Here is an 18233-nt window from a genome sequence, read left to right as displayed (position 1 = left end):
CACTACACAAACAACCTTTTCCACACAGCTAACCCCCCCAAACCAACCAACTATCCAGCCAATCACCAACTAACCAATACTCCCCTCTGACCCTTCATCAACAAAATAATAACAAAATCACCTTACTAAGAAATAGGCTATAGCCAGGTAGTGGTAGCACCTACCTTTAACACAGCATTCAGAAGACAGAGGTAGGTGGATAGATCTCAGAATGAGTTCAAGTTCAGCCTGGCCCACAGAGTGAGTTTCAGGACAGCCAGAGATATACAGAGCAACCCTGTCTTGAAAAAACAAACCAAAACAGAGAAACAAACAAGAGATGAAAAAAGACATTTCTCAAAATATGTAAAAGGAGCCATCGAGTATATGGAAAATATTTTCAATATCACTAATCATCATGGGAATTCAAATCAAACTTAAAGTGATATCAGTCCAATTAGAAAGACATCCAAAATGCAAAACAAGTGTTAATGACTATATAGTGAACAGTGAACCCTTACATACTATTGCTGAGAAATCCAATGGATACAAATGCTATGAAGAATAGTATAATGGCCCTAAAGAATTTGAAAATGGATATAGCAAGCCCATCCCTGGGTATATTCTGAAAAAATGTAGTTAATGTCTTAACAACAATAGTTATACTCTCAATGTCACTGCAACCCTGTGCATAACAGGCAAGCCATGGAGTCAACCAGTGTCCTGTGGGTGAGTGAAGGAATAAAATGCAGTATATGAGAATATATGACATCATGGATAAATCTTTTAAAGGTAAGCCATCCTAGCAGCTTTCACTAATATTCTTAATACACACAGCAGCTTTGTTTGGGATGTCAATTTTCCTTGTTTGAGTATGGGCTTTTAGGAGAGCCTTTTGCATGGCAAATACAGGAATCGGTGAGCACTCAGCTGCTGCCTGCATTTACCTGTGGACATAAAAATTAATGAAGGGAAAATAATTATTATGTATTTTTTCTCTTTCTTTTTGATGTGTGCACACAGATGATACTTATAAACAGTGTGTTCCATGAAACAATCCAAGTACAACTGTATGAATATTCCATGATTTAATTTCTGAGTGGAATCCAAAACAGTCACACGTTTTTAAAACCAGAATGGGACTAGAGGCAGGGGGTATGGGAATGGAGAAATGTCAATCATTGGCTTTAGGTCTCAGTTATGAAGGATGGACAAAGTCTTCAGCTCTAACACAGCATGTTGACTCTAGTTGGTACTGTATTGGGTATTTGAACATTATAAGATTAGATATTAAAAGTTTTCATAGCACCCAAATAGCAATTCTATGAGGTGATGAATAAATTAACTAGCTTGATTGGGATAATATTTTATAATGTACTCACATCTTATCAAACAATTATGCTGCCTACCTTAAATATATGCATGCTTATTTGCCAAATACACCTTAATAAAATCAGATGACAACCATTTTAATTTTCTATCATTTTGTAGTTTTGACCTAAAGATCATCAATGACGTCCTGCTTTTCATATGTGTTTAAGGACTATCCCCAAGAGTAAGATGTGTTGATGCTGTCTGTATCACAGTACAAGCTACAGCTTGGTAACTGATAAAAGGCTGGGAGGAAATCTGGAGAGGAGGCTGGCATTAGTCATTTTATATATGAGATGGTGGCAAAATATTCCAGCTGAGATGCAGTGAAGATAATGAGAAATACACAAAAAGGAATGAGTATTTTACATTTTATTCAGATTATGGGTTTGAAACAGCCAACACATTATAATATGAAGGAAGTAAAATGCTATTGTCAAACTAAATTTCCTGTACCCTCATTTTTCATCTCTGCAAGGGCATCGCTTTCATTTTATCTTAAGCAGGGGACAGCATGGAAAAGCCTTCATTTGAGATGTGTCCATCAGGGTGATGCCACATTTCTCTGACTCCAGATATTGCTGGTCTAAGTTTTCTCCGTTTAAAAATCTTAACATATAAGGTATGTGCATACATGCACGAGAACAAATCTAAATTCACATTCACAGATGTCTGTAGATGTTCATTATCCCAGAAGCGAGTTGCATTTATTACTTTTCCCCACGCTTGTTCTCAGATTTTATTTTTTTGTCAAGGTGTATTTCTTGGGATTTTACCTGGGCACGAAAGCATGAAATGAGTTTCTCATTGCATCTGCCTAATGTCAGGAGTGCTTGCAGCTTGATATCACTGATTAGCAACAGTCCCCACTCCAGAGACTAGAAGTGGATATTCTATATGCCACCTGTGATTCCCTCATTCCACCTGCTGCCTGGAGTGCTGCACACTGACACATCATTGCTGAGTCCCTCAGGCATCCTTCTTGACCCATGTTCATCATCTCCCAAGGGCGGTTCATGTCCAGCAGTAGGTCATTGTTATAGACTAAAGGTCTGATTCCCCTGCCACAAGTACAAACAGCATGGGTGCGTTTTTCTTACTTCAGGAGGTCCCTGAGTATTTACTAAAATTTGACTATGATCATGGTCAGAATCACCTCAGTTTGTTTCTTCTCACTCTGACTCCCATCCTATCTCATAGGTGCTAACTCTCCAGTAAGCCTGCTTTTTGCTAATGTCAGCTTCAGAGTCTGTCTCCTTGGAACAGAGAACATACAGGGCAATTTCCCACTTAATGGTATGGAAGTCTTCAGTGTCTACATGGGGTCATCATGCAAGGAAAGAGAGAGGAGATGACTTCATGGCAACAGGAGGTAACTACTGAGGTAACTACTTTGGCAGAATGAGGAAGCAGAGGGCTTGGGATGAATCTAGGGCTGAGCTTTAAGTCACAAGACTATGTCTGCTAGCTAGGTTTCTTGTCCAAAAACTCCCCCAATTTCCCACAGTGTTGCCATCTGGGAACCAACTGTTCAAACACATGAGTCTGTGGGGGACAGTTCATATACAAACTGTGACAGTCACAGAATGCATACATATTGGTATTTTTTGGTGATGAAATTTTTTAATTCTTCATTGCTACAATTTAGGTCACAATCATGAAAACAAAACAAAATAAAACTGAAACTATCAAAGCTTAGATTTGTCTAGTTCATCCCAGATTAAGCATTCATACCCCATGTTTTATTGGGAAAGCCTATTGTCTTCTGTTTGTCAGTGAACTTTTGTCCACTTTTAATCATGTCCAAAGAGGCATTTGATTAACATTGCTAATATTTCTTTTTAAAAAATACTTTAGATTTTTAGCACTAAGATCTATATGAATTAGAAATTATTTTAGCAAATAAACTAGACTTTATGTTTAAAAGGTACTCAGAAATTTTGGCTGACACACACACACACCCATAAATTTGTGCTCATGCGCATGCAGACACACACACACACACACACACACACACTCACACACTCCATGCAATGTTGTTTATATGAGATACAGTGTTGCTTTTACTTTCCTGGTAAGTATGGAATTCAAAGATTTGTGATATTTTTCTATGGAAAGAAATCATGAATCAGAAGAACTGAAATCAATACGCACTTTAAAATGTGGTTTGACTGCTGCTCCCCAAATTTTATGCATTGAATGAAGCACTTGACATTTTTTCATTTGGCATATTCCACGTGTAAGGTGTGCAATGCTCAGTAAGTTGTTTTAATGGATAGCTTATGAAAAGCAAGCCTTCTGTATGATTTGTCAGGACAAGAGTTATGGCACAGTTCACATTGGTCAAGGACACTAGCATTAACCTAAAGCCTTCTCTGCTGTTGTGGACTTAGTTGCAAGGCACTATGGCCACAGTGTGGGAAAAAGAGACAGTGAGCAAACAGCGTGTGAGGTACCGGCATTATTTGCAAAGTTCAGTAAGGACCTTGTAAACACAATTTACTGGGTTCTTAAAACTTTTCTTGGAAACACATTCATTCCTCGGTGTTCCTGCTTAGATGTCAGATATAGGGGACATAATTTAGAATGTTCTGGAATCATGCATTGTTTATCCTCTCTAGGTTGGTGACCTTTTCTCTCCTGGGCTAGTTCCAGCTAGTCTGATAGAGCCAATGAGGGAAATGTAAACATAAATCACACTAACACTGAGAACACATGTTGGAAGAGCTGAATAAAGTGCAATGAATGTGGAGAATCAGGTTGCTGCTGCACTGTGGATTCACTGTTCTTAATTTGGTCACTGGGTGTGTGGTCTTAATCGGTCTTCATGAGATGAGTTTTCTGAATTGAGTGAATTGAGTGGTTATTACTGTTTTATAGTGTCATCTTTTTTCTTTTCTTTCTTTTCCTTCCTTTTTTCTTTCTCTATTCTTTTTTTTTTTTTTTGCTTTAAAAAGTTTGTGAGTGTTGGGTGTTGGTGACCCATGCCTTTATTCCCAGCACTTAGGAGGCAGAGGCAGGCAGATCTCTGTTAGTTCAAGGCCAGCCTGGTCTACAGAGGACAGCCAAGTTTATACAGAGAAACTTTGTCTCAAAAAAGTTTGTGGGTTACAAAAAATGAATGAGAACTATGAATATAAAATTAAAACATAACATAACCTAATTCATAGGTATAACATTATTTTGGGAATTGCTGGGATAAACTGCTTCACTTACATAGAAAGTCTCCAGAAAGGTTGCTAGTTGTAACATCGGTTTAAATTATTTATCAGAGTCCTTTTTGCATATGGCAATTCACAAGTCATTAATATCTGTAAGAAAGTAAGACTTAAATATAGGTCATAGTTTTGCTGTGAAAAAAATGCTAACCTGTATTTTAGGTTTCTTTTTTTTTAATATTTTTCTTAAAAATTTATTTTTATTTTTGAGAAGTTCATATAGTATTCTGTATTTGCATCATATCCATATCTACTTTTTCGCTCTCCCACCATTCTGTCTCCACCCTCTTGAAATCATGACCTCTTCCTCTATATCATTGTTTTACACGCACACACTCACACACACACACACACACGTACACATACATACACATATACATATATACACACATACATATATACACATATACACACACTTACACACACACCCTACTGCATCCTGTTAGTGTTGCCTGTGTGTACAGGTGTTTAGGACTGTACACATGGCATCAGGAAAACTACTGGAAGGGCTTATTATGGGAGAAAAGAGAGTATCCCTCCCTCCACAGCTGGCCATAATACCTTGAAATGATTTTATTTTACAAACTAAACACAAGACTATACCATCCATCACTTTAAAAGTTGGTACATTGTGGAGACAACCTGCACCTCTTAAAATTTCTTCTGTGGTAAGAAAAGCAAGACGACTAAGCTTTCCAGTGTTTAAAGATCCATGACAATTAAATTTCCAGTCACATAACTTTCTGAAGCAAAATAAACTCTTTCTTGCTCAGCTTCCTAATGAAGCAACAGGTACTTTGGGACAAGTGTTTGTGGTTTTAAGGCCATGTTCTGGGATTCCAGAATGGATGGAGGAGTAAACAAATGGGGCCTCTGGGCTCTGCCCTTGTTTTTCCCAGGAACTTGCTCTCATTTGGCAGCCTCAGTAGAGCTTTGGGAAAAGAGTTGTGCTGAGTTGGAGAAGCACCCCTCCTTTTTCCCTCCACCCCAGAAGAGTGTGCTGTTTGCTTCTGTGCTGGGCAATAAGGGCAAACACATATAAGAAATAAGGGCCCTGTATGAAAAGGACATGTTATAAATGTATTTAAGCCATGTTCCCTTAACATGCCTCTAGGTTTCCAGTTTAGAATTTCATGTAGGACCTTGCTCCATCCAGCCACTCAGTATCTACAAAGTGTCCTATTAGATAATATGGCTTGAAATTCTTCACTGTTCTCTGCTATCTACTCAAGGTTTTGATGGAGCAGGCCTGGCTGACGTCTGAAATGATTTCGTTATCAATAACTGTTTCTGATTTTCCATTTGTTCTTAGTCACCTTTGAGAATTTCTGTTTTATGTAAAAATAATCATCGTTGAAATTCCTACTTATTATCACACTGTGAGTAACAGAAATCATCAGAAATCATGTCTACTTTTCTCCCTTTTGGCTAGTGGTCCACTAAGTGGATGTGTCAAATATGGAGCAGTAAGTTGGGTCTATATGCCAGTGTCACTTGTAAAGCCTTGTCTTGTACAGATTGACAATACATAGCAGTTGTTGGGTATTGCTGTTAAATAAGGTTCAGGATAAACAAATAGGCCAAACAGATGTTTATTCAGGGAGAAATAACTTACAACCTAGACAGATGAACACCACCAAGTTCCACCAGATGCTCTCCTGTCTGAGTCCTGCCAGCAAGAGAGCTTTTCCCAGCTCTTCCTCAGACCTCCTTCCACAGGTCATTTCCGCCCATGGCTCCACCCCCAATGGGCGTGGTCAGTGCCACAGAAGGACTATCTCACTACAGTTGGGTGCCAATGCTTTTCATATATTTTTCTCCAACTTTTGTAATGATACCTTGAGAATATTCTTGGGACCACTTACAGAAGAGAAAACCAGGGCTTAATCAATATTTCATTTCTAACTGGATTATATTCTTCTCTGACTCCTTCCTTATTCTTGTATTGTTACTTTTGAATATCTCTAGAACAACAGAAAAGGTATTATGGCAGATTTTATCAGCAAACACACACACACACACACACATACACACACACACACACACACACACACACAGGTTTCTCTGGTACCAAATAACTTTCCTTCGATCATTGCTTTATTGTTTCATTCATGTGTAAAAGCACACTGAAACCAAACTAAGGTTGTCTACAACATTAGATTGCAGTCCATTCTTTCAGCTCCTCAGATCCCAGGTCCAGCAGACAAGATCTGCAAAGGTCAGTGAACATCCACCTGAATGTTGTTTGTGGGAGAACAAAGAATGAGGGCAACAATGTCAGAACAAACATTTCCTGGGGGCTTAGTTTATGACAGATCTTTTTTTAAGATATTGCTTAAAGAGCTTATTTCATCTTTGCAAAATAGATATTTTTATTGTCTTTTTTATAGAGCATATACACAGGATTGCTCTGTGACTTGCTTAAGGCTACACAACCAATGAGGCTTTGAGCCATTATCATAACCCAAGATATCTGGATTCAAAAGTTAATAGACACAAATATATATTTTTTATGTGGCCGAGTTTTCAGTCCACTTTAGTCACAAACCAAACATGCATGATAATAAGGTTCCAAAACCCATAGAAAGTATGGATTACTAGCATACCCAAGAAAGGTATTCAAGGAAAGAGGATACCTCTGTGTATCTCATGAGGCATTTTCTTGAGGTGTGTGATGTTCTAATTAAGATATATTCAGTTCCTTCAGGAAATCCTACATTTCTGACATTTGTAATCTCAAAAAGCCAAACATCAAAGTTACATACAAACTCAGAATAGAATAGAATAGAATATCTGATAGAACACAATTGACTTATTTGTCATAATTTTTCTGTTAATAGTCTAGATGAATGTCTGGAATGTTTTGTAATACTTACGTTTTAATGACAAACTTCCTAGTAATAATTTGCTCACAAAAGTCTCCCAGATAATATAAGAGCATAGATTAAAGTGGAATGCTGTTTAGAGATTGTGAAAACTCCCACCCCTTTATGCACAGGTGTTGTTGATATTTATGGGGCATCTGCATATTGACACCTTTGCCATGAGGTGCAGCATTTCAGTCTAGCCACATTCTCCGTTAGTATCTTACAGGCACTGTGGATGAACTGCTTAGCATATTACAACCAACCCATTTGTGAGAGGAACTCAGGCATTCAGGAAAGGAGAAAGAAAGAACTGGTTTTGAATCTGGTTTGAACAGTAGGCTGTCTGTTTCTAAACTAAATCTATCCGTTATTTTCAGAATAGTATCCATATAGGTTGCTGGCAATATGGTTGCCTACTGATTGAATTATCTACTGATGCTACTAGATTTATTTCTCTCTTTTAGGAACTTAGTTGATCCTGAAATTCTCTTAATTTCAGACATTAGAGATAATATGTAATGTCACTTTCAAGTTAGCTGCCCTCATGTCCTCTGTTCTAAAATGAGGTGCATGGACATGTCTGCTTTATACTCCTTATTTAAAGATACTGAAAGATAAAAAAATACTAACATCATCTGGCTGGTTGCTGTTTTATATCTCTTCATCATAAGAATGCTCTATGTACTATTTGATTTCATGAACTATTATTTGATTTTATAAGACTAATTATTTGATTGTATAAAATATGTGCTTTTTATTTAAAATTCAATTAGAATTTTCTAAGATACCTTAAAACTGAATTAGAAAAGAAACATGTTAATAAAGATATGAGATGGGTTCGAAAAATATGAAATAAATGTCAAGCAATATAAACGCTCATGATTTAAAAGTGGTGCCAAAAACCCCAGTTATGCAACTGGAAATTTTAGTTATGATGTTCTAGGTCCCAATACAATTTGTAGAAGATTTTGTATTGAAGGTTGATTTCAAATTATTCTAATTCTTACTTTAAAGGAGCTTGTGCTTGATATTACTACAGATTACTTTGTGTTTATTGATATTATCAACTTCCCTTTATTAACTACCCACAAAAAATATTTTGTTGGACACAGGATATCTAAGACACGGGGTAGAGACTGTATGCTATTTACAGAATACATCTGTAGTTTTTGAAAGCACTGCTAGACCCCATTACTTGGCCTTTCTTGGCATTCAATACGTACCTCTGACTGGCTACAGCCAACAGAATATAGATGGAGCTGATACTGTTGGTGGGGCAAGCCCCAAACATCTGGAATAAATTTCTTTGTCTTACTTGAAAATCTACAGGGAGATCCAGGTGCTCTTGAGTTTATTAGGGCTTGTGGGCAGATTAAACTCAGCTTTCTGAATAGTTGTGTGCAGCACAATGGCTATCCACAATCTGCAATGGACCACATGTTGTGTTAAGTCTTGAGATAGTAGCTCTTAAGAGGGGGTTTTCTCAGCCTCAGCATTATTTACATATGATCCTTTAAGGGGCTACCTTGTCCATTCTGGAATTTCTGGAAGCATTTGTTGCCACTCATCTGGTGCCAGTAGCACCCTTTGCCCCATCACCAGAGTAGAACAATGGCCAGATGTTCCAGATATCCTTTGGGGGAAAGTTCCCTGGCTGAGGACCACTGGCTAAGGCAAGATTTTATTTCTTATCCCTGAACATTCTACACAGGGACTCCCATTTTATTTAAAAATACCAAAAGATCATACATTTTTTATTTTTTATACAATATACAATAAGCTTGTATACAATAAGCTTTTGAATTTTAAATATCTGAAAGTTGAAGAAAATGTCTACATAAAGAGCTTTGTAGTGCAAAAGAACTAAAAAGACTACAAATGTAAATTACCACCATGCTTAGTAGCAAAGTTTGAAGATGTTGCTATAGCAATTTTTATGTTCATAAACTTTGTATTTTCTCTTCAAACTTCAACCTGAGCTTTTTGCCTTCATCTGAAAGCATGCAGCATGACTTTGATCTCCAAAACAGTTTTAAAAGTTCATGCATTTTGGATAATACATGTATTGCAGTTTTCATTTTTATATTCACTTTTTAGAACTGGAAAGTCTTAGAATAATTTGCATAATTAAGCAAATACTTTTGAGAGATGGTAATAGGAATTACTTGAAATGGGAGATACTTATTTTTTTAAAGGGTTTTATTATAAGAATAGTATGAAATAGTCTTTGGGAAGTGCAAAACTCAGAATTTTCTTTGATACTCCCAAATCTTAGCCCACTTTCCCTATGCGGGCATTCTCCCAATTATCATGATCTGTGGCCAATATAGCAAATTATTTGGACTTTTGTTTTTAATTGTTTTGAGACAGGGTTTTTCAGTGAAGCAGTCCTGGCTGTCCTGAAACTCACTCTGTAGACCAGGCTGGCCTCCAACTCATAGAGATCTACCTGCCTACTACTTCCAACTGCTGGGATTAAATACATACACTACCACCACCTGGTTTATTTGACTTTTTATTTGGCTTCAACATTCACTGTTACTCCTGATGGCTGATCTTTCACATAGGGCTAAGACACTCAGCACTGCTCTGTGACCTAGGTTAACACACTCCATTGGCTGCTGCTTGTTGGGAAACATTGCGGATTTTGATGCTTGGGGATAAGATAAAGGAAGATGGGCCCCTCCCCTGCTTGAAGAGATATTGATAGTTGAGGACTGGTTGGGGATAGTAAATATTCCTTTATCCATGTATGACATGTGTATGTATTCATGTTTGTGTATGGGGGCATATGTGTGCTGGCAAATGTAAATGCACATTTCTATGCTCAAAGTTGATACTAGGGGTCATCCTCAATTGCTCTCCCACTTTATTCACTGAGGCAGGGTCTCTCACTTGACAGGTTCAGAGAAATGAATTTTAATCACAACCTTCTCTTGTGCTCCAGTCACAGGTATGATTGAGAGAGTGTGCCTGTGGGTGGATTTTACAAGAGGGTCTATTATGAGATAAGCATGTTAGCTCAGATCAAAATGTTCCTAAGCCTCTCTACTGGCATACATTTGGGTTCATATGCTCCTGCTGCACATTCTTGCTCTGAACTGTCTTCTTCCTTTCACAGACTTCTGATAGCTTCAGTCTCTACCAGCAGACAGCAAATTCCTCAAAGAGCAAGGACTCTTCCTTACCCTTACTTAAAATATATATTTGTTTATTCTTTGAGTATTTCATGCATGTGTACAATGTATTTTAACTATATTCACCCCCACTCCAACTTTTCCTACATCCCTCTTCCCACAATCTCCAAATTCCTGAGACTGATTAGTGCTGCCCATGTATGTATGGGTGTAGGGCCATTTGCTGGAGCATATTAACCACACTAGGGCCATATCCCAAAAGATATCCAATTCAGGGGTCTGAGGAGATGGTTCAATGGTTAAAGTGCTTCCTGGCCTTCCTGTAATAATAGCTTCAGAGAGGAGATATAGGCAATTCCCAGAGTAAACTGGTTAGAGAAACCAGCCTGTAAGAATGGTTAGTTTTGAAGAGTAAGGAGATGTAACAGTTCAGTTCTTGGTTAAATCATCTTTTGATAACAGACCGTTCTACTAATCAAAATTCCAAGATTTGTGGTTAGTCTATTGCTTTTAGAATTCAAAATGTGCTATAAATCTTCAGAATGATCTTTAGACTAAACTTCTTTTTTCTTTTTTTAAAGATTCTTTTTTATTTTTAATTTACTTATTGATCCCAGTTCCCTCTCCCTCCCTCCTCCCCTCTCTCCCTCATCCCCTGTCTCCCACCCTCTCATGCCCCACGACCACCCTCCCCTTCCATCCCCCTCCCACTCCACATGTAGGGTGATGCCCTCCAGGAGGAGTCATCTACATCTCCCAAGTCATTTGGAGTAGGGATTAGGATTTCTCTCCTGACTCTAGGTTAAGGGAGTATCCCTCCATGGGGGATGTGCCTCCATATTTCCTTTTGTGCACCAGGAATACATCCTGGTTCCACTGTCTGAGGTCCCTTAGACTGCTCAGGCCTTCTAGCTGAGACCCATGTTCAGGAGGTCTGAGTCAGTCCCATGATGGATTCCCAGCTATCAGTCTGGGAGCCCATTAGCTCCTCTTTGCTCAGGTCAGCTGTCTATGTGTTTCTGCACCCTGGTCTTGTCCTCCCTCTCTGCATCCAGTGTTCAGTTGTGGGTGGTTTGCTTCTGTTTCCATCAGCTACTAGATGAGGGCTCTATGATGGTGGATAAGTTTGCATGTTCTCTCTCTGCTTTTTCCTTAGTTTGGATAAAAGCTTGTCTATCTTGTTGATTTTTTTCAAAAAACCAACTCTTTGTTGCATTGATTTTTTGTATTGTTTTCCTAGTTTCTACTTTTTTGATTTCAGCCCTCAAATTGATTATTTTCTGGTACCTACTCCTCCAGGGTGAGTTTGCTTATTTTTGTTCTAAGGCTTCAGTTGTACTTTTAATTCTTTTATGTGACTATCCTCTGTTTTCTTCACATGGGCACTTAGTGTAACGAAATTCCCTCTTAGCACTGTTTTCCAGGTGTCTCGTAAGTTCGTGTATGTTGTGTTTTCATTCTCGTTGAATTTTAGGATGTCCTTAATTTCTTTATTTCTTCTTTGACCCAGGTGTGGTGCAATTGCACAATTGCACTTTGTTCAGTTTCCATGAGTTTGTAGGGTTTCTGTGATTTGTGTTGTTGAATTCCAATTTTAAAGCATGGTGGTCTGATAAGATAGAGACTTTTCCAATTTTTTTTTTCTTTCTGTTGAAGTTTGTTATGTCGCCTATTATATGGTCGATTTTAGAGAAGGTTCCATTTAGAGCAGAGAAGGTATATTCTTTTGTGTTAGGATGGAATGTTCTATAGATCCCTGTTAAACACAATTGAGACATATTTTCTGTTAGTTCTTTTATTTCTTTGTTAAGTTTCTGACTGGTGGTCCTGTCTAGCAGTGAGTGGGGTGTTGAAGTCTCCCACTATAAGTGTGTGAGGTTTTATGTGAGCTTTGAGTTTTGAGTAGTGTTTCTTTTAAAAATGTGGGTGCCTTTGTATTAGGGGCATAGATGTTCAGAATTGAGACTTTGTGCTGATGAATTTCTCCTGTGATGAATATGAAATGACCATCTTCATCTCTTTTGATTGATTTTCTTTTGAAGTCTTACTTGTTAGATATTAAGATAGCCACATCTGCTTGCTATTTTGATTGGAAGATCTTTTCCCATTCCTTTCCCCTGAGGTAATGTCTGTCTTTGAAACTTAGATGTGTTCCTTGTATGCAGCAGAAGGATGGGTTCTGTCTTCATATCCATTCTGTTAGCCTGTGTCTTTTTATGGGTGAGTTAAGACCATTAATGTTGAGGGTGAGTAAGGTCCATTGATTGTTAATGCTTGTGTGTTTTAGATTTGTTGTTGGCAGCGGTATTGTGAATATATTTGTCCTGCTTTACCCTTGGTTTCTGGTGAAGTGGGATTAGCTGTTGCCTATGTCTTTGTGAGCGTAGTTGACTTCTTTGGGTTGGAGTTTTCCTTCCAAAACTTTTTGTATGACTGGATTTGTAGATACATATTGTGAAAATCTGGCTTTATCATTAAATATCTTGTTTTCTCCATCTATGGTGATTGAGAGTTTTGCTGGGTATAGTAGCCTGGGCTGGCATTCATGGACTCTTAGTACTTCTAGAACATCTATCTAGTACCTTCTGGCCTTGAGAGTTTCTGTAGAGAAGTCAGGTGTAATTTTGATAGGTCTGTCTTTATATGTTACCTGTCCTTTTTCCTTTGCTACTTTTAATATTCTTTATTTATTCTGTATGTTAGGTGTTTTGATTATTATGTATCGAGGGCATGTCCTTCTTCAGATTAGAAAAGTTTTCTTTAATGATTTTGTTGAATATGTTTTCTGCAACTTTGAGCTGGGCTTCTTCGCTTTCCTTTATGCCTATTATTCTTAGGTGTGGCCTTTTCACGGTGTCCTACATTTCCTGGATGTTTCATGTTAAGGATTTGTTGGATTTAAGATTTTCATTGGTTGATGAATCTATTTTCTCTAGTTTATCTTCGGCGCCTGAGATTCTCTCTTCTGTCTCTTGTATTCTGTTGATTATGCTTGTGCCTGTAGTTCCTGATTGTTTGCCCAGTTTTTCTGTTTCCAGCATTACTTCAGTTTGTGTTTTCTTTATTGTCTCTATTTCAGTTTTCAAGTCTTGAACTGTTTCCTTCACCTGTTTGTTTTTTTCTTGGCTTTCTGTACTTCTTCAAGAGATTTGTTCATTTCTTCCAATTTTTTGTTTGATTTTTCTTCCATTTCTTTAAGTGATTTTCTTATATAGTCTTTGAAAGCCTCTATCATTTTTTTGAGTGCTTCATCTGATTTGGGGGGGGGGTTTAGGTCTAGTTGATATAGAGTCCCTAGATTCTGGTGGTGTCATGCTTGTCTTTCTATTGTTAGGTGTTTTCTTGTATTGCTGCCTTCCCATAGCCTCTTCCAGTAGGTGCAGGTAGGGTTTCTCTCTCTGTCTTTAGTTCTCCCCTGGTTGGCTTAGGTTGGTCAGACGGTCAGACGTTCGATGTCTGTAGCTCTGGATGGTCCTAGCTATCTAGGAGGTCTCTCCTCAGGCAGGGGCCTGGTGATAGGGGTCAAAGATCAGGTTCTAGCAGAGGCCTGACAAAGGGGGTCAAAGATTCAGCAGGCAGGGACCCAGAATGGTCCTGCAGGTATAGGCAGATATCTGGCAGGGGTCAGAGCTCTGGCAGAGGACTGGTAGTGGGGGTCAGAGATCAGGCAGGCAGTGATTCAGGGTGGTCCCTCGTGGATAGCCAGGTCTAGTGTGCTCAGAGCAGCTCCAGGAATTTCCCCAAAGGTGGCGGGATTGTTGGATCTGCCCTCTGTTCCAGTGCTCAACCAGAGTGGTGGATCAGTGGGCAGGGTATTGCACAGGGTGGGGAGAGGGAAGGCTCTTCATTGGAGTGTGTGTGTGTGTGTGTGTGTGTGTGTGTGTGTGTGAGAGCACCAGGAGCACTCTTGCTGGGGACAGGACACAGTGGGTAGTGAGATTCGGGGCCAATCCAAGGGAGTCCCAGGGAAGGGTGTTGTGGGGGGGGGGGTGGAATTCAACCTGAAGTGGTCCCAGACTCACCTCTAGCAGAGGTCCTAGGCTATGGGGGCCAAAGATCCAGCAGGCAGGGACTCAGGATGGTCCAGCAGGGATAGGTGGGTCTCTGACTAGGACTCGGAACTCTCCAACTGAGTCCTCTAGCAGATGCCCGGCGAAGGGGGTCAAACTAAACTAAACTTCTTTACCTCAGCTTTCTTAGCATTTAAACTAGCACACCTCATTTGCTAGGATGTTGAACAAATTAAATGAGCTAATTCATGCTATGCCCATGACAATACACACACACACACACACACACACACACACACACACACACACATCATGAATAGACTTTATTCTTTTAAGCAGTTTACTATGGGTTTTGATGATTTTATACTTAATATAACTAATTTTCATATTTCTTATACTTTCTTTCATAATGTAACTCAATCTTAATAAATCCCTTCCTCTTTTTGGTCTATCATTATGGTGTGATTAGATTTCTGTCATTTTCACAGGATTTGTAATGATGGCAATGGTTCAGAACTATTCTATATTTCAAAGAAGAGTTTCTTTTAAAAGATCCATTTACTTATTCTCCTCTCATACAATCCACCCCCATCACAAATCCCCCCATTTCCTCCCACTCTCCTCACCCTCATTCTACCTCTCTTCTCCCCATATCCGTTGCTCCTTCATCTCCATTCCTCCCAGGGATATCAACTGAATACTACATAGCAAGATACAGTAAGACTAGGCACAAACTGTCATATCAAGATTCGATGAGGCAACCCAGTAGGAGGAAAAAGGTCCCAGAAGAAAGGAAAGCAGTGAGAGACACCTCTACTCCCACTGTTAGGAATCCCATAAAACCCGAAGTTAAACAACTACAATGTATATGCAAAGGACCTAGTACAGACCCATGTAGGCTTCATGATTGCCACTTCAGTGCAATCTTCTGGATTCTGTGGAAACTTCTGGAATCTGTAAGAGTGACCCTAGTGGGCACCCCAGTAATGGAGGATACAGAGTCTGCTGAACCAGTCACCTTCTAGAACCAGGCAAGGCTTCCAGTGGTGAAACTGGGACACTAATCCAGCCACAAAACCTTTGATCTACAACCTGTGCTGTCTGTAAGATGTCTTGCAGCAGTGGCGGCTCAGAACTTGCAGGAGTGTCCAATCAATGACTGGACTAACTTGAGAGAGCCTATGCCTGACACGCTTGAATGGCCAGGAATCAGAAGCCTAAGGGACTAGAGACATAAGGTAGAACCAAATACTGTTATGAGTAAGGTATTTCTGCCACCCGGTCTGGTCCCACCTCCAGGACAGGAGGCTGGGTACTGCAGCCCTGGTGGTCAGGGCGTGCGGCAGGGGCCTTTGGCGGCCTGTGGCGAGCATTTCTCGGATCTCCCTCCCTGTTGCACCTGCCCAGGCCTGAGCAAGAGCGGGGCCTTGCGAAACAGGGAGAAACCGAGGCGGCAGCCGCTGCAGCGTTCGGGAACATGATGCGGCAGATGAGTAATGAAAGGGCTTTGAGAACGTAGAACTGGAGTCATAGGAAAAAAGAAGAAAGTTCCAAGGAGGGTCATCCACTTTATTAGTGGCGAGACCATGGAGGAGTACAGCACTGATGAGGATGAAGTCTACGGCATTGAGAAAAAGGATGTGCTGCCCACCAGTGACCCAACAAAACTTCCCTGGGGGCCCTACTTGTGGTTTTACATGATTCGGGCTGCCACATCAACCCTCTCAGTGTGTGACTTTCTTAGAGAGAAGATTGCATCTGTTTTGGGTATCAGCACCCCAAAATACCAGTATGCCATCGATGAGTATTACCGGATGAAGATGAAGGAGGAAGAGGAGCCAGCCTCTGTCCCACCATAGACCGAAATGACTATATATAAAGTGTTAAACCCTAAATGTCAATCAGGAACGTTGTACATTTTGTTTAGTGTGATTTAAAACAGCTATTTATATTTTAAATTATTAAGGGGGAAATCTTTCTTCATTCTTATGCTCTTTCACAGTCAGATCTAAAGTTGGGATGCCTTTATGAGTAAATAAGTGATCACTCCATGTGGGTGAGCATGGTGCGGAGCAAGCCATAGGCTACTTTCACGTATACTAACCAAGTACTCTAGTGATCACTAAGCCCCAGCACTTTGATTTTAAAACAGTGTTCTATAAAACATAAGGACATTTAGCTAGACATGAAAACACACACTAGGGAGGCAGGGGCTGGTGGTTCTATATGACTTCAAGGCCCACCTGGTCAGCATAGTAAGCTGCAGCCTAGCCAGTGAGACCCTGTCTCAACCCAAAAACTGAAGGCATTGTACATTAAAAGGGGAATTAAATTGTGAAAATTTTTAGTTTTAGGGCATTTGTTTTAAAAATAAAGGTAAGTATTGACTACTCACCTTTGGAGCCGATAATCCTAACAGCTTCAGATTAAAGTGCCCTCCCAATATTGTCTCATGCCATGCCTCCTTGCATTTAACATACCTAACCAATACTTTTACACTAAGGATGGCTCAGAGTGTATAATAAAAGGAGCAAGATGGAAGCACTGTGGATTTCCTTTTGTTGAGAATATTTTATGGAAAGTGTTGAATGTACTACTATAAATATGAAGATGGGACATAGGTAGATTAGCCTATCTTCTAGTGAATTATTTTACTATAGTGAGATATTGGTATTATACAGCTTACATTGTTATATACTCTTATTTGTGGTAACCTATGTAAAGTTAAGTTTATATTCCCTTCCCAGAAGAATGGTATATTATATTTTGTCATATTGGGTATAATATTTCCATTTATGTTGTTTTATGCACATTATCCTTACCACATTCTATGTATGTATACTTTTACTTATGTTCAAGACATTTTGTATATTTATACAATTTGGGATATTTATCATGCTGCCCTTTGTAGTTCCATCTCTGGTCTAGACATTTGTACTCTACCTCTATTTTAGGAATTTACATGTATACATATGTACATAGTTATATTGTTTAGGTATTTGTTCCTCCTTTACTCAGAGAAGTTTCAATCAGTTTTTTAGCTAAGTTCCTAAGTATTACATATTATCTTCACCCATGTTTCCTATACCTATGAGATTAGTCAGACATAGATGCTTTATTTTCAAACACTTCATAGACCTTTGGAACATGGCATTTAAATGTTTTAACATTAGTACTCCGTTGACATGAGACACTATTGCTCCTGACAGCAACGTGCATATTTCCAAAAAATATGTTGGGCACTGTTGTTGCTCCTTCTGGAGTTCGTCCTTGCTTCGGCTAATGGCCTCTTGGCCAAATAACTGCCCCCACCTTGACCACTGATTTGGACATGTGGTCCTACGTGCTTGTAGGAGACAAACATAGAAGACTGCTGAACCTTGCCAAGTTTTTGTTGTGGTCTGTCAAGTACTCTTGGCCTTAGCCAAAACTGGGTGTACCAACGTTGCTGTGAGACCTTGGGTGACTGTCCAGGTAGCCTGCCGTTTCTGTCCTCACTGCACCTTTTGGAAGTTGCCCATCTGTACTTTCTCTCTACCCTAGTATTGTTATGTTCCTTCTCAGCTATTGATGAGGTTGAAGATTAAACTATTACAACTATTAGTCTCTTTTCCTAGTTAGATATATTAGGTACTAGACATAAGCTTTCCA

At 39.3% G+C, this 18233-nt stretch overlaps 1 protein-coding gene across 1 annotated transcript; it reads left to right on the top strand.

Moving 5' to 3' along the window:
* Positions 1 to 3755: 3755 nt before the first annotated feature.
* LOC127232575 (protein FAM177A1-like) lies at positions 3756 to 16627 on the top strand. Its single transcript, XM_051198672.1, is given in 3 exon segments — positions 3756 to 3802; positions 15882 to 16097; positions 16099 to 16627. Coding segments are annotated over 3 exon segments (606 nt in total). The 3' UTR covers positions 16442 to 16627.
* Positions 16628 to 18233: the final 1606 nt, after the last annotated feature.

This window comes from Phodopus roborovskii, unplaced genomic scaffold (assembly GCF_943737965.1).
Source record: "Phodopus roborovskii unplaced genomic scaffold, PHOROB, whole genome shotgun sequence".
Taxonomy (NCBI): Eukaryota; Metazoa; Chordata; class Mammalia; order Rodentia; family Cricetidae; genus Phodopus; species Phodopus roborovskii.
This window is presented reverse-complemented; position numbering and strand designations above follow the sequence as displayed.